The following is a 26,125-nucleotide window of genomic DNA, read 5'->3' on the forward strand; positions in this document are numbered from 1 at the left end:
AACCCTTCTTCGAGAACTGGCTTTTTAGAAATTTAAATAAAGACGTTGCTTAGAAGAAATGAAATCGAAAAACATAAGTGAAAGTGGGTATAATTTTTCCAACAGTTCAACCTCATTTGGATTAAAACAAAGGATGATATCAGGATAGCTTTATGCTAAGCTCTTCTTTTTAAAAATTTCTTACCAACACAACAACTCTGTACAACTCCTTTCTAATAATGCCAAATCGATTTGAGTATAGTGTTAGGGAATAATTATTTCATTTCTTGGTACAAGCATACATACAAGTTTGTTTTTACATATCCAGTAAATAATCAATGATTTATTTTTGTTCTCTTAAGAGCAAACACTCGTATGATTAATTTACAAGTCAATATATTATGGCAATTTTCATGACCGCTTTTTATGGGTTAATTTATCAACGTATGGCTATGTCTTTAATTTCACAAAGAGGGGGTAGTTTAAGAATTATCCAAAGAAATGAAACCCAAGCTTTTTATTCATGTTTTCCGATGTTTCAAAGCAACACAAACACTAATCACCAGCGAAATTGCATGACCAACGATTGGGAAGCAATTTCCTAGGCGGCGGGCCGAATTTCATTGAAATAAACACTAGCGTTTTCACTTTTTTCTTTTGATGTTATTTTCTGGAATGACCCTTCAAAAAATCCATAATCGACGGCGGCACTATATGGTTCAATTAAAAACAAATTACGATAGCAAACCACATTAACATTGACGCTGAACACTTAACACACATGCGAATATATTAACACATCGCGAAGCCCGTGAACTTTCATCACCGGCTATAGGAAAATCCTCTCATACCATTTGGAAAATTTGGCCATTGCCATCATGGTTGGAAGTGGCGTCTGTTGCTCCATCACTGCCGTTGCTGTTCAAACGTAGACCTTTGCGGAAACCTTCTGTGTAAAATAGCATTGTTTAACTGATTCGCATTGTTCGAAACGCGCAACTAAAAAGTCCAAAACACCATTCAGTCAATTGAAGTCGAATTCAAGCCATAATGATGACTCCAGAGAAGAGCACAACAGCAAGGCAGGCCAAAGCGAAGAAAAAGGCACTAAAATGCTTTTACCAGAAGAAGCTATCTATGAATGTATAGGTTCAATAATGGTATGGTACCATGTTGCTCGCCAATCTTCTTCTCTTACCTGCCCCTACTGTCTTTCTATCTCCCTGTCTGTCTGTCTGTCTTGATTGTTATAATTTGCTGTTTGTTGCCCCATTCTCGTTCCGTTGTGGTTTATATGAGTATTCTTTTATTTTAACGCTTTGAACTCGGAGAAGTTGGCTTTTTTAACACAACATTTTACCCAAACACCAGGGTTTCCAAGCTTTAGAATATCGGAACCCAATCAAATATTTGTTTCCCCATTTTTATACCCTCCACCATAGGATGGGGGTATACTAATGTCGTCATTCTGTTTGTAACTCCTCGAAATATGCGCCTGAGACCCCATAAAGTATGTATATTCTTAATCGTCATGTTATTTTAAGTCGATCTAGCCATGTCCGTCCATCTGACCGTCCGTCTGTCTCTCTGCCGAAAGCACGCTAACTTTCGAAGGAGTAAAGCTAGCCGCTTCAAATTTTGCAAATACTTTTTATTAGTGTACGTCGGTTGGGATTGTAAATGGGCCAAACCGGTCCATGTTTTGATTTAGCTGACATATAAACCGATCTTGGGTCTTGACTTCTTGAGCCACTAGAGGGCGCAATTCTCTTCCGATACCAAAACACATAGTGTTTTGGTATCACTTCCAACAACCGTGTTTAGTATGATTCAAATTAGTTCATAACCTGATATAGCTGCCATATCAACCGATCTGGGATCTTGACTTCTAGAGCCTCTAGAGGGCGCTATTGTCATCCGATTTGGCAGAAATTGTCTGAATCGATCAATAGCTTGATACTGCTCCAATAAAAAACCTATCTCCCGATTTTGCTTCTTGAGCCCCTACAAGGCGCAATTCTTATCCGAAGAAATTATACTTCTCCGACAATAATTTCTACAATGTTTAGCATTCATTTCTAAAAAAAAAGGGATACCGCGCATAAAACTAGACAAATGCGATCCATGGTGGAGGGTATATAAGATTCGGCCCGCCGAACTTAGCACGCTCTTACTTGTATATTGTTCTTTTAGAAGGTGAAAGAAAAAACAGATTATACAAAATTTCTAGTGTGTTGCTAACGTTAACCAACACAACAAAGAACAAACAAATTTAGAATATTTTTTCATCGTTCTAAGTTATGACTTCATTATCTTTGATCCAGTATTATTGGATTCACATCTGTGTTTGCAGCTAATGACTCATACAGAGTATGCATGCGGGTAGCAGTTAAGTTGGACCTATAGACTGTTTTTCGCTTAAAATCGTAGACGAGTACTTTGGGATTCTTCTGGAATTAGGGAGCTTTATTTAGATATCAAGCGGGTTATTAGCGAACTTGACGAATTGTTAACTTTGAACTACTAACTTGAACTACCGTGAAGCTACTCCCGAAACCCAGTGGATAGGACATCATGAGACATGAGTCTCTGTGAGACTAATACGAAGAGATATACAGAATTTTTTGACCATTAGAGCGAGAAGAAGCCATTTGTCGCATCTGTGTTCTCCGAGCCGATGATTAACCAAAACAATTTATAATGGACGAAATATTATTATCCTCAGCGCCAAATCGTGCAAGGCATGGCACACTGAAGAAATCTTCATGTTAATGTTGGTTGTTCCGAAAGTTGAGTTCCTGACTAATGTCCTCTTATTGGACACTCTGTGGCACTTACTGTTCCCGATGTCTGGACAATTGGCAGTGAACCCAATTGGTTAGAAGAATCGCACACACCCGTCTCTCATGTTCCACGTGTAGCGCGATTTTTGTTGAAGAATTTCCAAGTAATAAGCATCGGCATGATTTTCGCAAAGAATATAACACAAAAGAATTTTCCACGAAATTGAAAATTGCTATGATTTGAAAATAAACCAATATTAACTGTTTTTTGGGGAATTAAAAGAAAATAATTTGGTCAAGTAATGCAAATAGTATGCGGCAACCATGTCAAAGACTCTCACAAGCGCAGGAATAACAACAACAACCCAAAAACTAAATAGTAAAACTAAACAATGAAACGATCGTCATCATCATCATCGTCACTTTATAGAGTTTAACCACTATTGTTTATTGGCCAATAGCGGTGGTGGTAAGTAGACGCGCTCAGACACTCTGAGAAGAGGAGTTGTAAATTTGAAACCAGTTGCTTTGTTTTACTAACACCACCAACATGAATAACACAATGGCACTTACACTCCACTCCAATGCACACTTTTATCATTTGCCTCTTGGTTATGGCATTGACTGTCATCACATTCAGCTGCTGGCTATTTGAGCCTCTGGCCAATTTTGTTACTCGACCCAAATTGGTAAGAACAAGGTTAATTGTTAACAGAGAAACACACTAAAAAACCAAACAGAAAAAATGACAAGGGCAATGTGAAAGAACTTTAACAGTTCAAGTTAGTTGGCTGTGTGGCTTAAATAAAGCCATTGAATTTAAATTCACCACATTGGAAAGTATTGAGTGAGTGAGAGTGAGAAAGAGAGCATAAAATGTTAAGTTTACCAATGTTTGGCTCAGCGATCAGACGCTCTTATACATTTCAACAACTTTTTCGCGTCTGGTTTGAGCTTTTGGTATCATAGCGGAGATGATAATTTAAAACGGGTACAAAAAACGAGACTAAATAAACAGAAAATTTAAAATTTTAATATTTTCTGGGGAATGGAATGGAATAAAACTGGTTACCGTTTGTGTTTCTTTGAGTCCGCGGTAAAACAAAGCTGGAGCTACAACAGCAGAGAAAAAAGCTTTAAAATGCACTACAACGCCACCTTGTGGAGCTGAACGCAAGTTAACTGATAGGGCGTATTACAGCATACCATAACTAATAAAGTCTATAAACATTAATTTTTACAACGTTAACATGGTTGTTAACTATTGTACTTTTCATATAGAATTATGTTATAGTTAAGTTAAATTGGTATCTGTTTGTGACTATGGGCATAAATGTTCCCTTTCGATTTCAAGATGATTCACCATCTGAATTTTTACCTCCCATAACGGTAATTACGAAAAGCGTAATCGTAATCGTAATCGTAATGGGGTTTTCCCCATTTTTTTTAAGTATTGCCTTCTTTAACTCTTTTGCTACGATCCCCTTTGGCAATTTTCGCAAATGATTCGTGGAATTGTTTGCGTTAGCGATAATAAATGAAATCAATAAAATTAAGGCAAAATATTCAGCCTTCATTTTGTTTATATACACGCTTTTTTTATTGGAAAAGTACTATTTTTAAAGTTGTTGGGTAATATTATCCTCCACTGTTGAACCTTGGCCATGAATTTGCCATTTTTTGATATAAAAGTCAATTTGTTTATGGTAAAACTTGTAGGAACTTCGTTTGTGATAAAAGATGATTCCATTACGGGAAAATTCAAACATTTTTTAAGCAAAAAATATACTTTGGTACTTATTGCCTACACCAACCACTACTGTGGCGGGGGTTTTATGACTTCCCAGTAAGCCAGTTTTGCCGAGCCATCTGAAGTCAGAGTTTTTTTCAGAAGTTTTCTGTTGTTTTATAAGAATTTATTGTTTCCGAGCAATAGCTTAGAGTTTTTTCAGAATCTCTACACATGCTCGGACTTCGTCAATTTTGCTCGGACTTCGTCAATTTGCGTCTAGTAAACTTCGTTTGTGACAAACGTTGGAGCATTGTTTACGATAAAATAACTTCTTCATCATAAAGTTTGTGAAAAATTTTGTTACGATTAGATAGCAAATGCGATCTACTCCTAGATTACAAAAAACGACTGACGGACAAAGGGCACAACAAGGATATGTGAACATACGGACATGGCTAAGCCAAATCGGGAGAAATTTCTGAGTTGAACCAAAAATTTTACAATATAACAGCCACAGTAGTGGTGCAGGGTGCAGTTTGTGTTTTCATAATAAGCTTTTTATAAATGTGTACTTATTAAACCAATTTCTTATCTAACTTTGTACGACGTGTAGGCAAGTGTTATCGTTAATCGATCGCCACTATATTCCCTATTTTGTATATTGGCATCAAAAGCAAAAAATTTATGTATTTCTCTATTTTTGAACAAATATTTCTCCTTTCTCCTGAAGGTTTTACCTCTAACGAAGTGACTTTTACATCAAACAGTGGCAAATTCACGACTTACTTTAATTCGTAGAGGGAAATATTACACAATTATACATCAATTACAAAATAAAAAATTTTCTAAAGATGTTCCAAACGTTTTATTTGTTTGCGTGTAGAAGAAAGAGAGATCGACCTATTGATGAGTATGCAGTAGATAAACTGAGATAAGTAGGCGAAACGTCTGTCTGTCATCTTCTCATCTTCAAATTTTATATACATATAAGGGAAAACCCTTGTGTTGCATACTGCCAACTGACAGCTCTTTCGTAAAGTTTACCATTTTTGAGGTTATACGTATTCAGAACGTTTTGATATACGAGCCCTATTTGTGTTGCTTACAGTAACTTAAAAGATTCATCTCGCACAAAAAAAGAAATAAAACCGTGAACATTTTGGCGAAGCTACCCAAAAGGTATTTACCCGGTAAATTGGGTATTTACCCATTTATACCCAAAAGCTGGGTATTTATAATTTTACAGATAGCTTGAGTATAAAAACATTTTTCAACAAATTTTTGATGATTTCATATTCTTTGTATATAAACCTGACTTTTTGATCTCATAAAATCGGATTTTAGTTAAATATAGCCGCTATATAGACCGCTATCCAGACTTAAAGTCTTGAGGCAATAAATTCCATTCATTCATTTTTTATTAATCAAACATGGCCCACCCGCGCTTTACATTGATAGATTGGAACATTTTCAGGTTTTTATAATACAAAAATCGATATGAAAATCTAATATAATATTGGGTTGCCCAAAAAGTAAATGCGGATTTTTCATATAGTCGGCGTTGACAAATTTTTTCAACGGCTTGTGACTCTGTTGTTGCATTCTTTTTTCTGTCAGTTATCAGCTGTTACTTTTAGCTTGCTTTTGAAAAAGAAGTGTAAAAAAAGTATATTTGATTAAAGTTCATTCTAATTTTATTAAAAATGCATTTACTTTCTTTTAAAAAATCCGCAATTACTTTTTGGGCAACCCAATACTATCACTAAAATAAATATCAAATTTTTTGAATGTAAAAAAAATTGTCATTTTTAATCCGATTTCGATCAAATTTGGCTCAGTGAGTTCTGGTAGACCCCTATTCATGTCTCTGAAGTGTGGTCCAGATCGGACTATATTTGGATATAGCTGCCCTTAGACCGACCACCCGATCTCTCGATATAGGGTATTGAGGCCATAAAAGATCCATGTATTACCCGAATTCGATGAAATTTGACACAGTGTGTCAAATCCCTCCGGTATCCCTCTAAAATTTTTGTTGAATATCGCTCAGATCGGACCATATTTGGATATAGCTGCCATATAGACCGATCTCCCAAAATAGAGTATTGAGTCCGTAAAACGAGCATTTTTTTATCCGATTTTGATGAAATTTAAAACAGTGCGTTTTGGCACCGCTCTAAACCTTTACCCGATATATAGAAACCCATCTCTAGCCATAAACAATTTTTGTCGCCACAAAAACCGGCACACTGATGTGTGTTCGATTTAGAGAGAACATTTTGCGGGCTGACAATGTCATCAAAGAAATTTGGCTTCCAGGATCATTATAAGCCCAACTGACACTTAAAATTTTTAGGCTGCATTGGCCAGTCACGAACAAATGAAGTTAGCAATCCGCTTAACAAGTTTCCGTCTGAACATTTTGTAAAGAGTCCAGAAAGATTTCCCTCATATCAATCAGTGCTGCCATATATAACTTTTGGGAGGGTTCTCTTTTTATTCTCCAATTCAAATGACAATACCCAAAGCGACAACTTTTGTAGACAATATTTCGGGTAGCAATTTCGAATCTTTTTTGTTAATTTCAAATATCTGTAAATTTTTCAAAATATATTTTAAGAAATTGCTAAGTTACAGACCTTCTTCTGTCGGCAATATGTTATATTTCAATTTCCTCATACTTTTCGCTGCCCATAAAAATGTCAATAAATTTCGTAAAATATTCCTCTTGATGGTTGGGATAGAATGTTTAGAGTGAATGGTATATAGTATGAATGGCTTTTATCACATTCCTGGAATGATCGCATGGGGCCTTTATAAATAGGCCAAAGAAATTCTAGGTTATTTAGTTCCAATTGGGATTGTACATCAGAAGAAACACCCTTATCGAAGAGATACCAGAATTCATATTCCTTCTAACACCTCTGACCGGAAAAGGCCTAGGCTATATTTTCATTAAGAACTGTCTTTCATTTGTAAACTCAAAGGCTTTTCATATGTCAATCACTCATTTTTGTCGCTGTAACTTCCTAAAGCCATCATTTCCGAAAGATAATTACATTCTAAAGCTGATAACATAGACAACTTGCAAATGCTGCATATTTCAAAATTTTTTTCATTTGCTATTATGCTTATTTTTTGTTCTTTTTTATTTCCCTTTCCCAAAGGGAAACGATAGTACTATGCATGGAAAATAAATATTATTTAAAATTTAAATTTATTACAATAATCACACAGAGCGCGCGCATAGTTGTTCTCTCCCTCCCAAAACAGGTGGGCAGTCCACTGGTATTTTTCAGTGGTCGAGTGTGGAGGGTGTTAACATAGGCGGTAGATTGGCAAAAACAAAAAATCTTTTTGTTGCAGGTGGGAGCGAAAACTACAAGTGTTACTACATTTATTATTTAGACCAAATTATTTGTTGCATCTGATTGTTATTATAATGAACACAACAGCAACAACATTGTGATGAATAGCTATGACTATGACGTGAATGAAGTGGAATGACTGCGGCGGTTGTTGTTTATTGCTCTGTTTGTGGTGTGTTATGCGATCCAACAAGTTGGCTGTAATCAATTTCGCAGCATTACACATTGGGGGAAAGTGGTGAAAAACATATGAAAGGAGTTTTGTTGTTGAATATAGAGACAAGGCTCTTAGAGGCCACGAAGGGGTTACCTTGTCCGCCTGTGACGCCAAACTTCAGAACTAATTTTCAGAGGTGATTCCCCCACGAATGCTGGCAAAATTTATGGGGCATTCGGGTTGAATGGGATAGCATTCATTGCTCTGCTCCTTAATGGAATGTTCATGGAAAATTTTATTATTATTGAGACAAGGATCCAGAAGACGTTCCTATTTTCTGAAAGTGAGTAAAAATGAGTTCAGTAAAAAGAACTAAAAACCTTAAAAACGGCCAGAAGTGTTACAAATAAATTTTACCGTATGGTGTAAAAAAATATACTTTTCTAATAAACTCGATGTTGATGAAAAACAAGCCTATATAAGCTCAAGAAATTATAACGGGAGTTCCATCTATACGACAGCTAAATTTAAAAATTTAATTTTGTCCTGGTGAAAATTTTGTTTGGTGAAAATTTTTTTACCTTATATTAAGAAATTCGTATCTTAAAATATCCTCAAGTTTTTGTCACATCATTAAAGACAAAGATCTTGTAATGAAAACCAAATTATTGTTGAAGCTTAGAATTTAGACTTTGGGTAAAGTACAACATTATACCTTACTTATATACCAAGAAAAGATTTGCAAATAGAGGTGTTTCTAAATACTTATAAGTAAAGCCAAGTATTAGCATCATTCACACGAAAATTGCCCATTAATTGACGGCAAAATATGTCGCATTCTATTGGACGACATAACGCAAACAAAAGTACAACATAGCCACACAACAAAAGCAACTATGATGAAACAGAGTTGCTTGGACCCAGTTCATGAGCATTTAATTATCTTTGCAATTCATTGAAGCGAAATTTATATTGGCGCAGCGACATGTCGCTACTATTTTGCTCAAAGAACTCAGTATCACTTCTTTGGAATGTGATCGCATTTTCTTCGTCGCCAATTTGTTCGGGCGAAAAGTCGAGGTCAGTGCTAGGCTTAAAGACGATAAATTGACATATAGAATTTTTCGTAAAATAAAAAAATAGTCATTTGTGAAGTAAAATGAGATTTAGCCAGCCAGCAACATTTGAAGTGACTTAAATTGAAAGATAACGTCCTTTTTCGAAGACTTCCTTCTTCGGTTTGAAATCATTACCAAAATTCTGCCACCAAGAGGGAACATTTTTATATCCACCACCAAAGGATGGGGGATATACTAATCTAGTCATTCCTTTTGTAACATCTTGAAATATTGATCTGGGACTCTACAAAGTATATATAATCTTAATCGTCTTGAAATTTTGAGTCGATCTAGCTATGTCCGTCCGTCTGTCTGTCGAAACCACGAATGAAGATCTCCGCTTGAACACTTCTTATCGATATAGGTCTTTGAAGATTGTAAATGGGCCATATCGGTTCAGATTAGGGTATAGCCTCTATATTAACCGATCTCTCGATTTGGCTTCTTGACCACCTAGAATCCGCAAATGTTATCCGATTACGCAAAATTTCGCATGCAGTTTTTTTTATGACTTTCAAAAACTGTGCTAAGTACGGTCCAAATCGGTCACATAACCCGATATAGCTCCCATATAAACTGATCTCCTGATTTGACATCCTCAGCCCCTGGAAGCCGCATTTTTCGTCCGATTCGAATGAAATTTTGTACGGAATGTTTTGTTATGACTACTAATAACAGTGCTTGGTGCTGTCCAGCTTCCATATAAACCGGTCTCCCGATTAGTCTTCTACGGCACGTAGAAGTTTAAATTTTTGTCTGATTATGCTGAATTTTATTGGGTTGCCCAACTACTATAATAAAGTCGGTAATATAGTAGTAATATAGTCGGCGTTGACAAATTTTTTCAACGGCTTGTGACTCTGTAATTGCATTCTTTCTTCTGTCAGTTATCAGCTGTTACTTTTAGCTTGCTTTAGAAAAAAAAGTGCGCCAAATTTTGTTTACATTTGCTTGTTTGGCGACAATTTTAATATGGGTACCACATGTATTGAAAGAAATTCATTTAACAAACCGAATCAACGCTTGTGATATGCACCTTAAACGCAATGAATTCGATCCGTTTTTAAAACGAATCATAACTGGAGATGAAAAATGGATTGTTTACAACAACGTTAGTCGAAAACGATCATGGTCCAAGCATGGTGAACCAGCTCAAACCACTTCAAAGGCTGATATCCACCAAAAGAAGGTTATGCTGTCTGTTTGGTGGGATTGGAAGGGTGTGGTATATTTTGAGCTGCTTCCAAGGAACCAAACGATTAATTCGGATGTTTACTGTCAACAATTGGACAAATTGAGTACAGCCATCAAGGAGAAGCGACCAGAATTGGTCAATCGTAAAGGTGTCATATTCCACCAGGACAACGCTAGACCGCACACATCTTTGGTCACTCGCCAAAAACTGAGTGAGCTTGGCTGGGAACTTTTGATGCATCCACCATATAGCCCTGACCTTGCACCATCAGACTACCATTTATTTCGATCTTTGCAGAACTCCTTAAATGGTAAAACTTTCGGCAATGATGCGGCTATAAAATCGCACTTGGTTCAGTTTTTTGCAGATAAAGGCCAGAAGTTCTATGAGCGGGGAATACTAAATTTACCAGGATGGTAAAAGGTTATCGAACAAAATGGCAATTATATATTTGATTAAAGTTCATTCTAAGTTTTATTAAAAATGCATTTACTTTCTTTTAAAAAATCCGCAATTACTTTTTAGGCAACCCAATAAGTGCCTCTGATGCTCGATATGACAGGCAAATTATTGGCTCCTTTAAATAACCAATGACCACCATGTTCCATGTGGCGATAGGTTCTTTGGACCGAAACGAGCTTGCTCACCTACAGGAGCTTTACGAGGATCGCCACCTCCACATGAAAATGTGGTTACAACAACAACAACAAAATTTGGTTAGAAATTAACCAGTAGTAACAATACGGCTATTTTTGGCATGAAACCGATTAATCAAAAATCCAAAGATTTATATTTTCAAAAAACCGATTAGTATAGTCCGGCCGAAAAACCAGTTTCCAAAAGCCGAACGGATCACCCTAGTGTTTGTCTTTATTTACAATATTTCTCCACTGTGCGTCGGTGGCATAAAACTAGAGCTAGTGGTAATTTTAAAATAGTTATAAAAGAGGCAGTCGGACGCTTAATGCCACTCAAAGCCTGACTAGATTTAGACGTGTTACGGTTTTTTGTTGTTGTTGTTGTTGTTTTCTTTTTTTCTTTGGTTATACTTTGACTGCCTGTGTTATTGTTTTGTCTCATTTTCTATGTCATATTAACCACATTTTATGTAATTCTGTGTTTATGTCGCTGCCGTGCACTGTTGCAAGATAAATCTGTAAGGGGTGTTGTATGCCACTGACTTCCATCGGCAATAAGTTTTTATGCTACAAAATCCATTGTTTGTCGATTCAATGCAGGGAAATAGTATTTATAGGTACAGCTCAACGGTATGTGATATGACTATGCAATTTTCAGTATATAAAAATACCCATTTTATTACCACATGAATAAACTTACTTTTAATAGTAAATTTAATATAAAAAATATGTATCGGTAAAACTTTTTTTAGAATTTCTGTAAGTTTTGAAGATCAAAAATAATCCCCTTCAGAAAAACCTGAAAGTTTACATCGAAAAGTAATCAAAAAAGAGGAAGAAAATCGCCTTTCTAGAAATGTTATTAAATTTTTGGCATAAAATTACTCGTAACCCTTTTATTTTAGGTGTATAGTGTCTTCTCCAATATTACTAATAAGACTGCTAGGGGTTTGCGAGGGTGTAAAGGGGTCTTTTACGCCCCTCCTTAAAAAAAAGAGCTCAAAACTCTTTTAAAATGTACGCGCACGCATCAAAATATTTTGCATTACTGCTCACCATAAAATTTCACTATGGGTCTCTGAATGCACCATAACCCAAATCTTGACCTAGACGCCATGAATCCGTTAATATTGAAAGTACATTTTAGGTTTAATGTAAATGCAAATTTTGCCCATGAACAGGGTTAATGTAGCACTTTTTATACCCACCACCATAGGATAGGGGGTATATTCATTTAGTCATTCCGTTTGCAACACATCGAAGTATATATTTCTGACCCTACAAAGCATATGTATATATATCGGATCGTCGTAAAATTCTAAGACGATTTAACGATGTCCGTGTGTTTGTCCGTCCGTCTGTTCTAATCACTCTACAGCCTTCAAAAATTGAGATATTTAGCTGAAATTTGGTACAAATACGTCTTTTTGCTGCACGAAGGTTTAGTTCTTGAACGGGCCAAATCGGACTATATTTCGATCATTTTTAAGCCTCTCGTCATCCGACCAAAATATGGTTCAGATCGGACTATATTTAGATATAGCTGCCATATAGACCGATCTGCCGATTAAGGGTCTAAGGCCCTTAATTTGGTTTAGATCGGACTATATTTAGGTATAACTGCCATATAGACCGATCTGCCGAAAAAAGGGTCTGGGACCCATAAAATCAGAATTTATTATCCGATGTCTCTGAAATTTGAAACAGTGAGTTGTTCTGAACATCCCGACATCCGACTCAAATATGGTTCAGATCGGACTATGTTGAGATATAGCTGCTATATAGACCGATTTCCCATTTATTTATTTCCCAATTTCGCTGAAATTCATCCGATCATCCGACTATGTTGAGATATAGCTGCTATATAGACCGATTTCCCATTCATTTATTTCCCAATTTCGCTGAAATTCATCCGATCTAAATATGGTCCAGATCGGACTATATTTAGATATAGCTGTCAAATAGACTGATCTGCCGATAAAGAGTCTGAAACCCATAAAAGCTTTATTTATTACCCGATTTCGTTGAAATTTTAAACAGTGAGTTGTTTAAACCTCCTTCATCCGACCTAAATATATGCCGATTCAGGGTCTGAAGCCCATAATAGGTTTACTTATTACCCGATTTCGCTGAAATTCGGAATCACTGAGTTGTTTTAAACCTCCCGCCGTCTGACTCAAATATGGAAAAGATCGGGCGATATTTAGATATAGCTGCCATATTTACCGATGTGCCGGTTAAGGGTCTGAAGCTCATAAAAGCTTTATTTATTATCCAATTTCGCTGAAATTTTAAATAGTGAGATGTTTTTAGGCTCCCTTCATAGGACCCAAATATGGTTCAGATCGGACCATATTTAGATATAGCTGCCATATAGACCAATCTGCCGATAAAGGGTCTGAAGCACATAGGTTTTCTTTCTTAGCCGATTTCGCTAAATTTTAAACAGTGGGTAGTTTTAGGTCTCCCGACATTCGTATATACCCGATACCCGGTGGTGGGTACCCAAAGTTCAGCCTGGCCGAACTTAAAGCCTTTTTACTAGTTTATATTCACTCTTTAAATTCTAAGTAAGTTTACATAGATTTATGTTTAAAATTCAATAATTTTACTAAAAAAATCTAAAAAAATTATTGTAAGTACTACCATTAATTAACCTATGATGTCCAATTTGTAACATAGTGTAATACAATGTGGACCGTCCATGACACTCGTTTAGGTTTAACATACTGCCGTTTATAGTTCGTTAACTTTATCTCTTTCAAGTGTAAACCTTTGAATATTACACTTCAATAGCATACATATTCAATAGAATGAATGCATTGAAAAAAGACTGATGAAAGTTCTTATGAAAACCGACATACAAACAAAGAAGTTGAAAAGAACTTAAATTTATGGGAGAGTGTTTTGAATATTTGATTAGCAACAAATACAATGGCGCTAATATGTATGTATTAGATTGGATATTGGACCTTGCCACACCAAAAAAAGATTACTAAATATTGATAACTCGTTTTCCTTAATCGATGGATCTTGGTAATGATTTCGAGCCACTGAATCCCAATTAAAAAAAAAAACCTTATCTTTAAATTTAATTGGTTATATATTAAAAGTTAAAAGTTGTATACTAATATTAAAGATAAAAATTCTCTGAACTCAAGTAAAATACCTTTGAATAAAGTAAGGTTTTCCTTAACAAATTGGAAAATTAAGCACTTTCATATGAAGTTTATCTTTCAAATTAGGAAACATTTTTTTAGACCTCGGCTCGAATCGAATATTAAATATTACCTAAACAAGAATACTTGAAAAAATCGACAAACTTTATGCTCGACTAAAATTTGTCTTGCACTACAGTGTTGATGGAGGTAGGCATCAAGTAGATACTAGTTAAGAACCAGTCTAATATACATAGAGCAAATGAACCAAACGCATACATACAAATATATGTAGAAAATACATTTCAACGCTGAATCATCAACATATTTTAGGATCGATCTGTTCCCATCTAATAGTTGATGCGTTTGCATATTTGCGTCATCTCCTACGTCTTCCCTTGTAGGTTGGAATAAAGTCTAGCCAAAAATAAACTCTTCAATTATAACAAGAAGGAAAATATTCAAGTGTTTCTTTCTTTGCTCATTAAACTGTAAGTTTTGGAAAAAAACATCCATTACATGAACTTATCGAAAATTAAGGTCAACGATTATTGTTTTGTAAATGGTGGGTCTCTTACGGATGAGACCTCACTGGCGGACTGACTGCCTAGCTGGATGCAACAACATGCATGAATAAATGAATGGGTGATCATTAATAAAATGAGATAAAACTCAGTCAAGTCAAGAAAATGAAAGCAAACTGGAAAGCAATTCATAAGACTGCACTTAACCCAGACAGACATTTTTTAGGCTCGTCGTAAGTACGATTAGAGTACTACATACATCCCTCTGAGTTGGATTTTTTTCTTTTGTGGAGTAAAACCATTGAATATAAAAATCATGCTGAAGGGAAATGGTGCTGATCCCACTCCCCATCTAGTGCTATGAATGTGTTGGGGGAACAATTGTTCACTTTAATTATGTTCTTAATTGGCTTTTGAAGTACCACTAGAAAGGCCATTGTTCGACGACAATTTCTTATGCAAATGCCAAAGGAGGAGGAGAATGGATGATATAAATGTATATAAGAATTTTTTAAAAAAATAAGTAGAATCCCACACAAATGCATTTAAGTATGGCAGACATGTGTAGTATAGACATATATAAAGACTATAATAAAATCTTATAAGTTCGCCTTTAATAAAATGAAACTTTAGTAGACGAAATGGGAGTAAGAGCAGAGACAACGGAGGACATGTTGAAGCCCATGTTCCACATGATACGAAGGGACTCACGGAGACACCGAAATCCATAACGTTGATCGAAGGTTTATGATTACGGAATTTATGGTAAAGGAATCCTTGAGGACCTTCAGACCATTTAAGTCACCCTGACCTGATGGAATATTTCCGGCGTTACTACAGAAAGAGGCAGACTATCTGTCGCCTCATCTAGCCAATACTTTCACAGAGTGCCTAGGACTTGACCGAAAGCCTGGCAGCTTGCCTCCTGCCAGGCTTTCGGTGTTTATGCCCAAGCTCGACAAAGCAAGTCATGCGACACCAAAGGCCTACAGACCCATAAGCCTTACATCCTTTCTGCTCAAAACCATGGAACGTATTGTGCACACCATGATAAAGAGTAGGACATCCAGCGAACTGCTCAAATACAAAAAGTCTCAAATACGTCTCAGTAGCTTGGTGGACTGGCAGGAAAAAAAAATGCAACATAAGGACCATACAACAGGTTCAGAGAACATGTTGTCTTGGCATAGGCGGAGCGATGAGGACCACGCCCGCTAGAGCACGGGAGACTATTTTAGATATCCGACCCATTGATATACAGATTAAGTATGAGACTTAAGACGATGGGAGAATGGATTGAGGATGGGAGCAGCGACGATAGAAAACCTGGAAAGAAGGGAAGAGGTTTCCGATCGAATACCTGAGGTGAACCTTGAAGTCGAGAGCAAGGCACTGCTGCCATCGGCACAGACTTGGATTGACGGAACCCTAGTATTGCGATCTGGAAGATCATGTTACACGATTGGATCCAAGCTGGAGGACAGAAAGGGCCTGGGGGTTTGCATTGAAAACTCAGGGACTTACGGTCATGCAGGCGAAGATCCGGGCGATCACGAAATGCGTGAAGTGGTGTGGTGCTAACGCGAGAACGTCGAGTGTGAACATCTTTACCGACAGTAAAATTGCCATAAGCGCAATAACTAACAAGACGGTAAGGTCACGAACAGTCTTGCAGTGTAAGTAGAATAACGCCTTCTCTGAGGATGACAAAAACCGCATCGTTTGGTTGCCGGGCCATAACGGAGTAAGGGGAAATGAAAAGGCAGGAGATTTGGCGGTGAGTGCCAGAGGACTGCCGTCAATAAACTTGGTTAACCCGAAGCCTTTCGGGTCGACGCAGTCCGAGTTAAGGGAGTGAGCGAAGAATGCGCATGCAACATTGCGGAACAGCGAAACGGTCGGTAGGATGGCGAAAATATTATGGGGGGATCTATGATCGTGAGAAGACGAGGGTATTACTGAAAGGAAGCAAGAAGGAGGTCAGTATAGCTATTGGTATCATAACGGGACACATAGGACTACGAGCTCACTTATGTAAAATCGGTGCTGCAAGTGATAGCATGCGTAAGGCATGTGGGGAGGTTGTTAAGACGCCCGGCTTTCGCGTCTACATTTGTGAGGTACTATACCATGTGAAACTTCTCTCCAACGAGGTGACGCACTGCGGCACGCCGTTTGGACTCCGCTTCAAAAAGGAGACCCCTTATCATTAAGCTTAAACTTGAATCGGACTCCTCTCATTGATATGTGAGAAATTTGCCCCGGTTCCTTAGTGGAATGTTCATGGGCAAAATCTGCATTTTACTATTGAAATTGAAATATTGTTTGAATATTAAATCAAAGAAATGCTTTGAGTATCGTAAGTTAGTCTTTGCGTAGCTTATTTCCAATATTTCTAATAAAGGATAAATATGTATGTATACATTTATTTCACCTGTAGCAATAATACGTACCAAGTGTTTTTTATTTTATTTATAAAAAGCAAACATGACTGAGTCAACGGTGGTTTATTGTTATCAAAATACTTGTATATGGGTAATGTTTATATAGATTTGCCCATAACCATCATCAACGGAACAATTGCCCCATTCCATTGCCGTTACCCCAACCACCAATGGGGCAGATAAGAAAAATACACCTTATCAAGGTGGCACATATGAACTCAAGCAAGGAGAGTATCGACGGAACTTGTAATTGCATTAACCATTAGGCAGTGTATTCATGCATACATAGTATATCAACCTAAACTGAAACTTATAAATTTCCCACAATTGTTGGTGAATATTCTATTTGAGTACAGTTTTGCAAACTCTACCCCCTTGCACGAGTCCAGGTATTTATGAATGTTATATATCAACAAAAAAAAAGCTTAGAATATGGAAATTTTCCTGAAATTTTTGAAATTCAATTGAATCAATTTATTGAAGAGCAAATATATAGTAATGGTAAAAAAATTAATTTTGTTCTACCATGGGTAATGGTTTGATTTGATTTGACGTTAATTTCTTGTAGTGATGACTCAAAAACCATAATTTCGTGTTTTCAATCTCCATTGATTCTTTATGGTAAACATACTGTTCAAGCCAAGAAATTGCTTGAAAAGGGTCACATGAACTACGCTCTGGTAGAATGAATAACAAAAAGCTCTTGTATGCAAGCTTCGATGTCGCAGAGACACTGAAGATGCAAACGGCTTTCAAATAATAGTTCCAGAACAAATGGAAAAATCCCCAAAAATATCTTGGATGATTGAATTGGTTTCAGATACATAAGAGAACTATACGTTTGATAACTTTTAATCAAAAATTGTTTTTCCGCTATCATGGTTTCGGCGGACTGCTAGATGGACTTCGCAGATAGATATAAAAGCAATGACTAGAATCTTTATACCAGCGATGCCCAGCCCTTTACGGTAGCATTGATGGCAAGACACACATATTCTTATGCTCTTTGTTTCAGTTGTTGTTGAGACATGCATTGTTTTTCTGTATTTATTTTAAAATACTCATTTTTATTGATTAAGTTTTCTTATTTTGTGCTTACTTTTGCAAAACACCAACCAATCGGTCCAAAAAAATTACTTAAACAGAGTATTTCACACATACAGTCACATTTTCATTTTGAGTATCGCTTTTTTATGCCTTATAAAAATTAATTTTTATATTACATTAATCAAAAAAAAAAAAAGACTTTGAAAACATTTGAATCACACTGTGTTTCCACATGTCTGTTTGTATGGAATATTCTTATCTTATCTTGTAAAAAAGATACTAATGTTGGGTGAGCTCAAGGCGGGAATATGTCAAGGCATATGCGACTGATTGTTTTATGTGTTATCAATAGATATCACGATAAGAACAACACGCAACAACAACCAAACAAGAAATAAAAAAGAAGTAAAAATAGGTGAAACATAAAATGATTAGTAATTCTAAAGGCAAGTAAATGATCTAATGATAACAACGAAAATTAACCCAAAAATGTATTACAAATTTTTACTAATTACTAAGTATTAAACCTGAAAAAATATAACACCACTGAATGATTCAATGTAGAAATTCCTAATTTTAGCCTTTTTTTAAATATTATTGTAAAATACATACATAGGCTTCCGTAGCGCAGAGGTTAGCATGTCCGCCTATGACGATGAACGTCTGGGTTTGAATCTTGGCGAGACCATCAGCAGTGGTTTTCCCCTCCTAATGCTGGCAACATTTGTGAGGTGTCGCACTGCGGCTCGCCGTTCGGACTCGGCTATAAAAAGGAGGCCCCTTATCATTGAGCTTAAACTACAATCGGACTGCACTCATTGATATGTGAGAAGTTTGCCCCTGTTCCTTAGTGAAATGTTCATGGGCAAAATTTGCAATTTGCATATACATATTTTTATGGCGTTACTTGTCGTTAACCCTAGGAAGCGCAGACTGGTCTGACTAGACCAATTTTGACTCTTATGGTTTCCGCAAAATTCATTAAGCATTTTTTGTGAAAAGGGAACTTAATGCATGAGTACAATGAAGGGTTCTAAGAAAGTTAAAAAAGAAAAACTATACAACTTTGAATTATTTTGGACATTTCATAGTAATGAAATTTATAACTACGGATTTGAGCGCACATGGTCTGGCTGGACCACCTCATACATATCGCAAATTCTGGTACAGTCAACAGATTTAAAAAAGGTATTTAAATTTGTTTAGCTAAAAACAAAGTTGACTTAAATGGAAAATATAAAACTTATTCGTTGAAATATTTTAATTTTATTTATTTATGTTTTTATATCCACCACGATAGGATGGTGGAATAACGATAGCGGTCGAACGAGTAAAGATATCCACTTGAAATTTTGCGCACAATCTTCTTGTTGGTGTAGGTCTGTGGGGACTGTCTTATGGGTTCAGATTTGGAACTAATCGTTTCAGAATTGGATAAAGCCCCATATAAACCGAACTGCCGATTTGACTTCTTGAGCTTTTAGAAGCCACCGTTGTTGTCCGATTTTTCTGAAATTTTGCACGGAATGTTCTTTAAGGACTTCTAATAGCCGTGCCAAGTGTGGTCAGTGCAAATTGGTCACTAACCTGATATAGCTCCCATATTAACTGATCTCAGGATTTGGTATCAGTTCCTAGAAGCCGCAATTGTTACCCGATTTGAGTGAAATTTTGCACGGAGTGTATTGTTGTGACTTCCACCATCCATGAAAAGTATTTTCCAAATCGGTCTATAAGCTGATATAGATTCCATATCCCGATTAGTTTTCTACGGCCCCTAGAAGCTTAAATTTTTGCCTCATTTGATAGAATTCCGTGGTTTTCTTGACCATATATCTACATAATTTCGTTTGCTTGTCTTTTGTTATCGTTTTAAACAATTAAAATTAGAAAATGAATAAAATTTAAAAAATCCATTTAAATTTTATATCTCTTTTAAAGTTGTGGTCTGGCGAGACCACGTCCGCTCAAAAAGGTAGAAAAAAAATATTCGCCCATCCTAGGGTTAACTTTTCTTTCACATCGCTTTTTATGCGTTACTGCTCTCTTTGTGCATCGCACCATAGCACATTTCATTTTAGTTTCTTAAAGAACTTTCATACCATACACATGACGTTATAGCTCAGCAATAGTGACCAGCACTTAACTGTAGGAATTATTCATAATGGCTATGGACAACATTTTATAAATTATACTTTATGTACTTTTCTATATGTGGAATTCGTCAACAGTCTGTCTTCGGGGAATTTTAATTTTCTAGAATCTCAAATGATTTTTTTTTTTTAATTTTAAATAATTGTAGCTGATAAAAGATTACGATGTGAAATTGAGATCATGTTGTTATATAATAATACCAAAAAAATATACAAAAAGAATTCTTAAAAGAAATCCATACAAATAGAACTCAAAGTACATATGTTTACGTAAATGCCACACCTTAATTTGCGAAAAAGAGGAATTGGGAACTTTAGCGATACATCCCATCAGAGACAAATCAACCCCAAATTCTCACATTTATGATTTTTTCAGAATGTGGTCTCCAGGGCTCTTTAGACAGCGGTGTCATTTTTTTCTGTCCTAAAAGAGCCATTTTTTGGAGCGCAATTTCTTTTAAACTATTAAATAGGTAAATTAATAAATATGTAGTAACTTTTTATACCCTCTATCGTTGGATTCCAATTTCGTTCCGTTTGTAACACCGCGAAGTAGAGGGGTAAGACCCCATAAAGTATGAGGGCTGCTTTGAAGCCCTAAGCAGCACTCAAAACCAAACTTGCGTGGTGCAATGTGACATTTCCATTGAATTCAGTCATGGCCGACGCTTGCTTAAAGTTCAATTCCGCAAAGGTCGTGTAAAACGGCCGTTGTACCAAAGAACGTTGATGCAGTACGTGAACTTATAATGCAAGATCGTCATGTGATATACCGTGAGATAGAGACATCCTTGGTCATTTCTACCAGTACACATTCGATATTGCATGAACACCTTGCCGTAAAAAAGGTTTGTTCTCCTTGGTTTTAGGATAATCGCTCAAAAAATGGCACGTGTTGATTTGTGCGAAGAAATATTGAAAAAATACGATCGTGGTGCTTCAAAATACATTTACTAGGTCGTCACTAGTGATTTATAGTTGAACTATGTGTTTGAGCTCATAACAAAACAGCAATCGACCGTGTGAGTCTTCGAAATCGAACTAAATGCAACGAAAGCTGTTGTCGCCTGTTTCTTCGGCAAAAATCGTCAAAATACGACGAATCGAAATCGAACTAAATGCAACGAAAGTTGTTGTCGCCTGTTTCTTCGGCAAAAATCGCCAAGATGCGATGATGTACCATTGGGGTTGTACATCACAATTGGATTTTCTGAAGTCTTGGAAGAAATTCGAAAAACGAACAGGAGAAGACGAATCATTGTTTACCATGACAATGCAATACACATCAACACTTACCATAGCCTTTTTGACCGGCCAAAATGTCGAATTGATGGGCCATCCGCCGTACAGCCCTGACTTGGCACTATACAATAACTTTTTTTTATTCCCGCTCATTAAGATAAAAATGCGTGGTCAATGATTTTCGTAGCTGTTGCAGCGTTCGATAACCATGATTTTGAGGGGTCTTAGTAGTAGAGGAAAAAGTGTTTCTACCATTGGTTTGTTTGAAATACAATAAAACCATTTTTGAAGATAAAGGTCTGAATTTTTATTGTTAGACCAGAAATGCATATAGCAGCCCTCGTATATGGCTAGGTTGAAGTGGCAGTCTGTCATCAGACTCACTTTAATGTTTTCGTACATTGTAATACCACAGGAAGAGTAGAAGTAAGATGACTTCTAGTTTGTACCGTTAAACCATGCAGATCGCTTTAAAAATATCAACTGCTTTAGAATTTTCACATCTGCTAAATCCGACAAGTTCTCAAAGAGATGAGAACCTAAGTAGGAATTCCTTCTGACTGCGAGCAGATGTTCTATAGCCTCTTCTTCCTTCGGTCTGGCAGCATGTTTTCCCTTCAGACAGTGACCTCCCATAGCGGACACAATGACCGAGACCTCTGTTCTAGCCAGCCTCTAGACCTCTTGAAGTCTAGACTATGCCACATAATTTTGGACTTGTCACAGCCCCACTTTGTCATTCGTTGCCCTTCGGGCCAGATCCTAAAGACCTAGCGAACATGTCGATAGAGGCATACCCACTGACTCCAGTTCCCCTGATATGTGTAAGGTAGTCGATAGAGGCAGACCCACTGACTCCAGTTCCCCTGATATGTGTAAGGTAGTTCCTAGTCTCACAAACCCTTATATATGCATACATATATTCTTCATCATCACATTTAAAATAGATTTATATGTCCGTTTGTTCATCTGTCCGTCCTTCAAGCGAAAGCTTTTTAATATTCCTAGTTAAGCGAGCCGCTAAAATGTTCCACAATTTCATATTATTTCTCATAAGCGATAAGTCCTCCACATGTTAAAGTAATTAAAAAAGTTTTCTATTAGACTCCCTTAAAAAGAGGTAGTTGCTACACTTAAGTTGGTTTAAAATCCAGGGTATTTTGTAATGGGAATCGTTGTTTTCTCTGATTTTGGTAGAAATTTGGCACAAGGACTTCTGTCATGACTTCCAAAATATATATAACCCTAGGGTGACTCGAATCGGCCTCAGCCTGATATAGCGTCTAAAAGAAGCAATTTTTATCCAAATATATAAAAAAAACCATGGGATTGCTTGTTTTGGCATTTTTTTACTTTTATAAGTTAGGTCAATAACCAGAAACCATAGAAATAACGCGACAAAAGCTTTCGTTGGCGTAGGGTATACATAATTCGGCCCAGCAAAACCTAAAACGCTTTTTATACCCTCCACCATAGGATTGGGGTATACTAATTTCGTCATTCCGTTTGTAACACATTGAAATATTGATCTGAGACCCAACAAAGTATATATGTATTCTTGAACGTCTTGATATTCTAAGTCGATTTAGCCTTTTCCGTCTATCTCTCGAAAGCACGTTAACTTTCGAAGGAATAAAACTATACACTTGAAATTTTCCTCAAATATGTCCCAATGGTGTAGGTAGGTTGGGATTGTGAATGAGCCATATAGGTCCATGTTTTGATAAAGCTGCCATATAAACCGATCTCGGGTCTCGACATCTTGATGCTCTAGAGGGCGCGATTCTCATCCGATTTGGCTAAAATTTTGCACTTGACGTTTCTTCTAGTGTGCTACTTTGCACAATGATTTCGCTTATGACCTCCAATATACATGCCAAGTATGGTCAGAATCGGTAAAAAATCTGATATAGCTTCCATAAAAACGAATCTCCCGATATAGCGCTGCTCTTATCTGATCTGACCGAAATTTTGCCTAACGATTTCTCCTATTACCTTCAATTCTTATCCATTATAATTTTTTTGCCTATAAAAGATAAATTTGTCCAACTTTGGATGGCAAAGAGAGTTTTAATAAAAATACTTTTGGCTTTTTCCCACTGTTGGACATATGGAGGAGGAGAAAATCTTAAAGGCCGGCAAATTTGTCCAACTTTGGATGGCAAAGAGAGTTTTAATTAAAACACTTTTGACTTTTTCCCACTGTTGGACATATGGAAAAGGAGAAGATGTAATTTTCGTTTTTAAAAATGTATCTTTGTGTATTTTTAGCTTTGCCATAAGTTAGTAATGTGAATTATACATCAAATGAAAGCTTAGCAGAGAGGCTATTGTGACCTAATGTAGTTTAGTTTACTTTTTATAGGAAATTTTTGAATAAATTGTCGTTTTGTGAATTTTTTTTCAAAATTTTATTATTTTCATTAAAACTAACATAATTTTAAAGAATTTTTTAAAAATATTCCATATTTGCTCCGAATCGGTTGAAAATAAAAAAGTTATTTTTCAATTTTTTTGCCTGTTAGGGCGAAGATCATTAAATTTTACAATTTTTGTTTGTTTCTCTTTCGAGATGAGCTCAATGATCGGAGATGCAAATGGAAAAGGAAAGCCAAAGATAGCAACACACACCAACCACTATGGGACGCGTTTCGTCTTTGGTTAGAAGACTTTTCAACCATATTAGGTGAGATGGCTTCAAGGGCCGTGCGTTGGTATATTGTATCTGAATTGTGTTAGTATAGAAAACGCATCTATGATACAATAACCACATTCAATCCCATGGCAGCCGGTTGTATGTACCGGATTGACCCGATGAATTCCTTCATCTGCAAGGGCTGCCGCCTCAGTGTACCACACACTGCTACTACAACAACAACAATAACCACATTAACCATGCTCGACAACCCTGCTTATTAGCTGTACTTTTCCCGATGCATGTATTTTTGTGTAATGACAGACATTCTTTCTGTGGCAAATTACACTTCTTCCGTACTACACATTATTTTAATTTAATTTAATTTGCTCATTTATTAGTCAAGTCGTTAGACCATATATGGCTAAAATACTACAAAATTAACAATTCATTAAAATTTAAAAATAAATCAGGAATTTAATACTACTCAAAAATAGTTAATCTCATAAAATTAACTAATATTACCAAAAATAATTTATAGTACATATAATAAAAGTTAACATTAAAACTTCTCTTAAAAAATAAATCAGGAATTATTTTTTAAGAGAAGTTTTAATGTTAACTGTTATTTTGATTTTGTGCATCTGTTGGAAGTTGTATTGATAGCAACGGCAATGGCTCTCGCTGTTGTTCCGTGTGCCCAGGTTCGAATCCTGGCCGGGCTCTGCCGAATTTTTCATTTTTCAAGTTTTTTTGCCTGTTAGGACGATGATCATTAAATCATCATTAAATCAAAAAGTTATAAGCATTTACATTTTAAATTTCATGGACTGGGTCCTTCCCTAACAAAATGTTTGTACAGTTTCATTCAGCACATCCCACTTGTTCACCTGAAAAAAAAACCTCATTTGGCGAGGGGCCCGTAAACTGCACTTGCTCCGCACTCTTTAACTTGTTCTTGTTAAAAATTCTTTTTTAAATGGGTATTTTTCTTCTTAATACTCTCGTTGTACATAACCAAATGCGGGTGTAATTTCAAGTTTATAGTCAATTGTTCTATTATGCCACATTTCATTCATTCTTTCTTTGGCTTATTATGACAAATAGCGTTACCACAGTCCTGCACACAGACTAATCGACAAATGTCTTTAGAAATTAAGTACTTTGTAATTTTTGTAAAAGTGGTGGTAGTCTATTCATTATATCTGATAACCTATCATGTTATTAAAACACTAATAATATTAAGTACTTGAATAAACCCCAACTGCAAGATGAAACTTTCAATTGACACCACAGAAGAGAATAAGAGAAAATCACATTTCACGTTTGTTTTATTTTCACTCAGAGCAACAAAAGACAATGAACTTCACATTGCATCACAGAAAGTGCTTCGATAAATGCAATTAAATTACAGTAGTGTATGCATGCTGCTTTTGTACAACACATGGTCACATTCAAACCTACATACACACATGCAAACGAGTATGCTTGCTAGTACACATCATATGTAAGGGGAAAAGGTTAACGTACCTTTCCATTAATGACAAAAAACATCCCCGAAACCAAAATACTTGTATGTGTCCGCACTTGAAAAAAAAAAAATTAACACACTGTCGAGTGTCGACTGTCGTCGATGTTCACCGTAACGGAAATGCTTAACGTTTCCTACATCCGGAAAATCCAAAATACGAACCAATGGCATAGAAATGAAAATCAGCAGCCAACTCCATATCTATCTTAACTCAATGCTGAAGACGCTTAAAGGTCGGCCCATAATGATTTCCTTTCTGCTATTGTGTTGGTGTTCTCTTCCCCTCAATTTCAATTCTTTACGCTGATGGGAAGCACCCGAAAGATGATGGTGATATCATAAAGTTATCACGTGCAAATAGAGGTGAATTCATATTCGTGTATTGACCAACACTTGGTTCTTGTTTTTGTTGTTGCTTTAA

The 26,125-nt window shown here is 36.2% G+C and overlaps 1 protein-coding gene across 5 annotated transcripts in view; it reads right to left on the reverse strand.

Annotated features, from left to right (window-relative positions):
• The window catches only part of LOC106081292 (lethal(2) giant larvae protein), a 50,887-nt gene that overhangs the window by 12,946 nt on the left and 11,816 nt on the right, over window positions 1-26,125 (reverse strand). Inside the window, exon 1 of one of the 5 annotated variants that reach the window (XR_001220339.2) lies at window positions 831-918. The exons of 3 other annotated variants lie outside the window; for them this stretch is intronic. Coding sequence is in view for 1 of the 2 variants with exons in the window: in XM_013243163.2 (XP_013098617.1) it covers window positions 831-833 (3 nt within the window). In the remaining variant the exon portion in view is untranslated. Of the gene's footprint in view, window positions 1-830; window positions 919-26,125 lie in introns of those variants that run through there. One more of the 5 variants, XM_013243163.2, reaches the window with a different exon arrangement.

The sequence above is a fragment of the Stomoxys calcitrans genome, chromosome 3 (assembly GCF_963082655.1).
Source record: "Stomoxys calcitrans chromosome 3, idStoCalc2.1, whole genome shotgun sequence".
NCBI lineage: Eukaryota > Metazoa > Arthropoda > Insecta > Diptera > Muscidae > Stomoxys > Stomoxys calcitrans.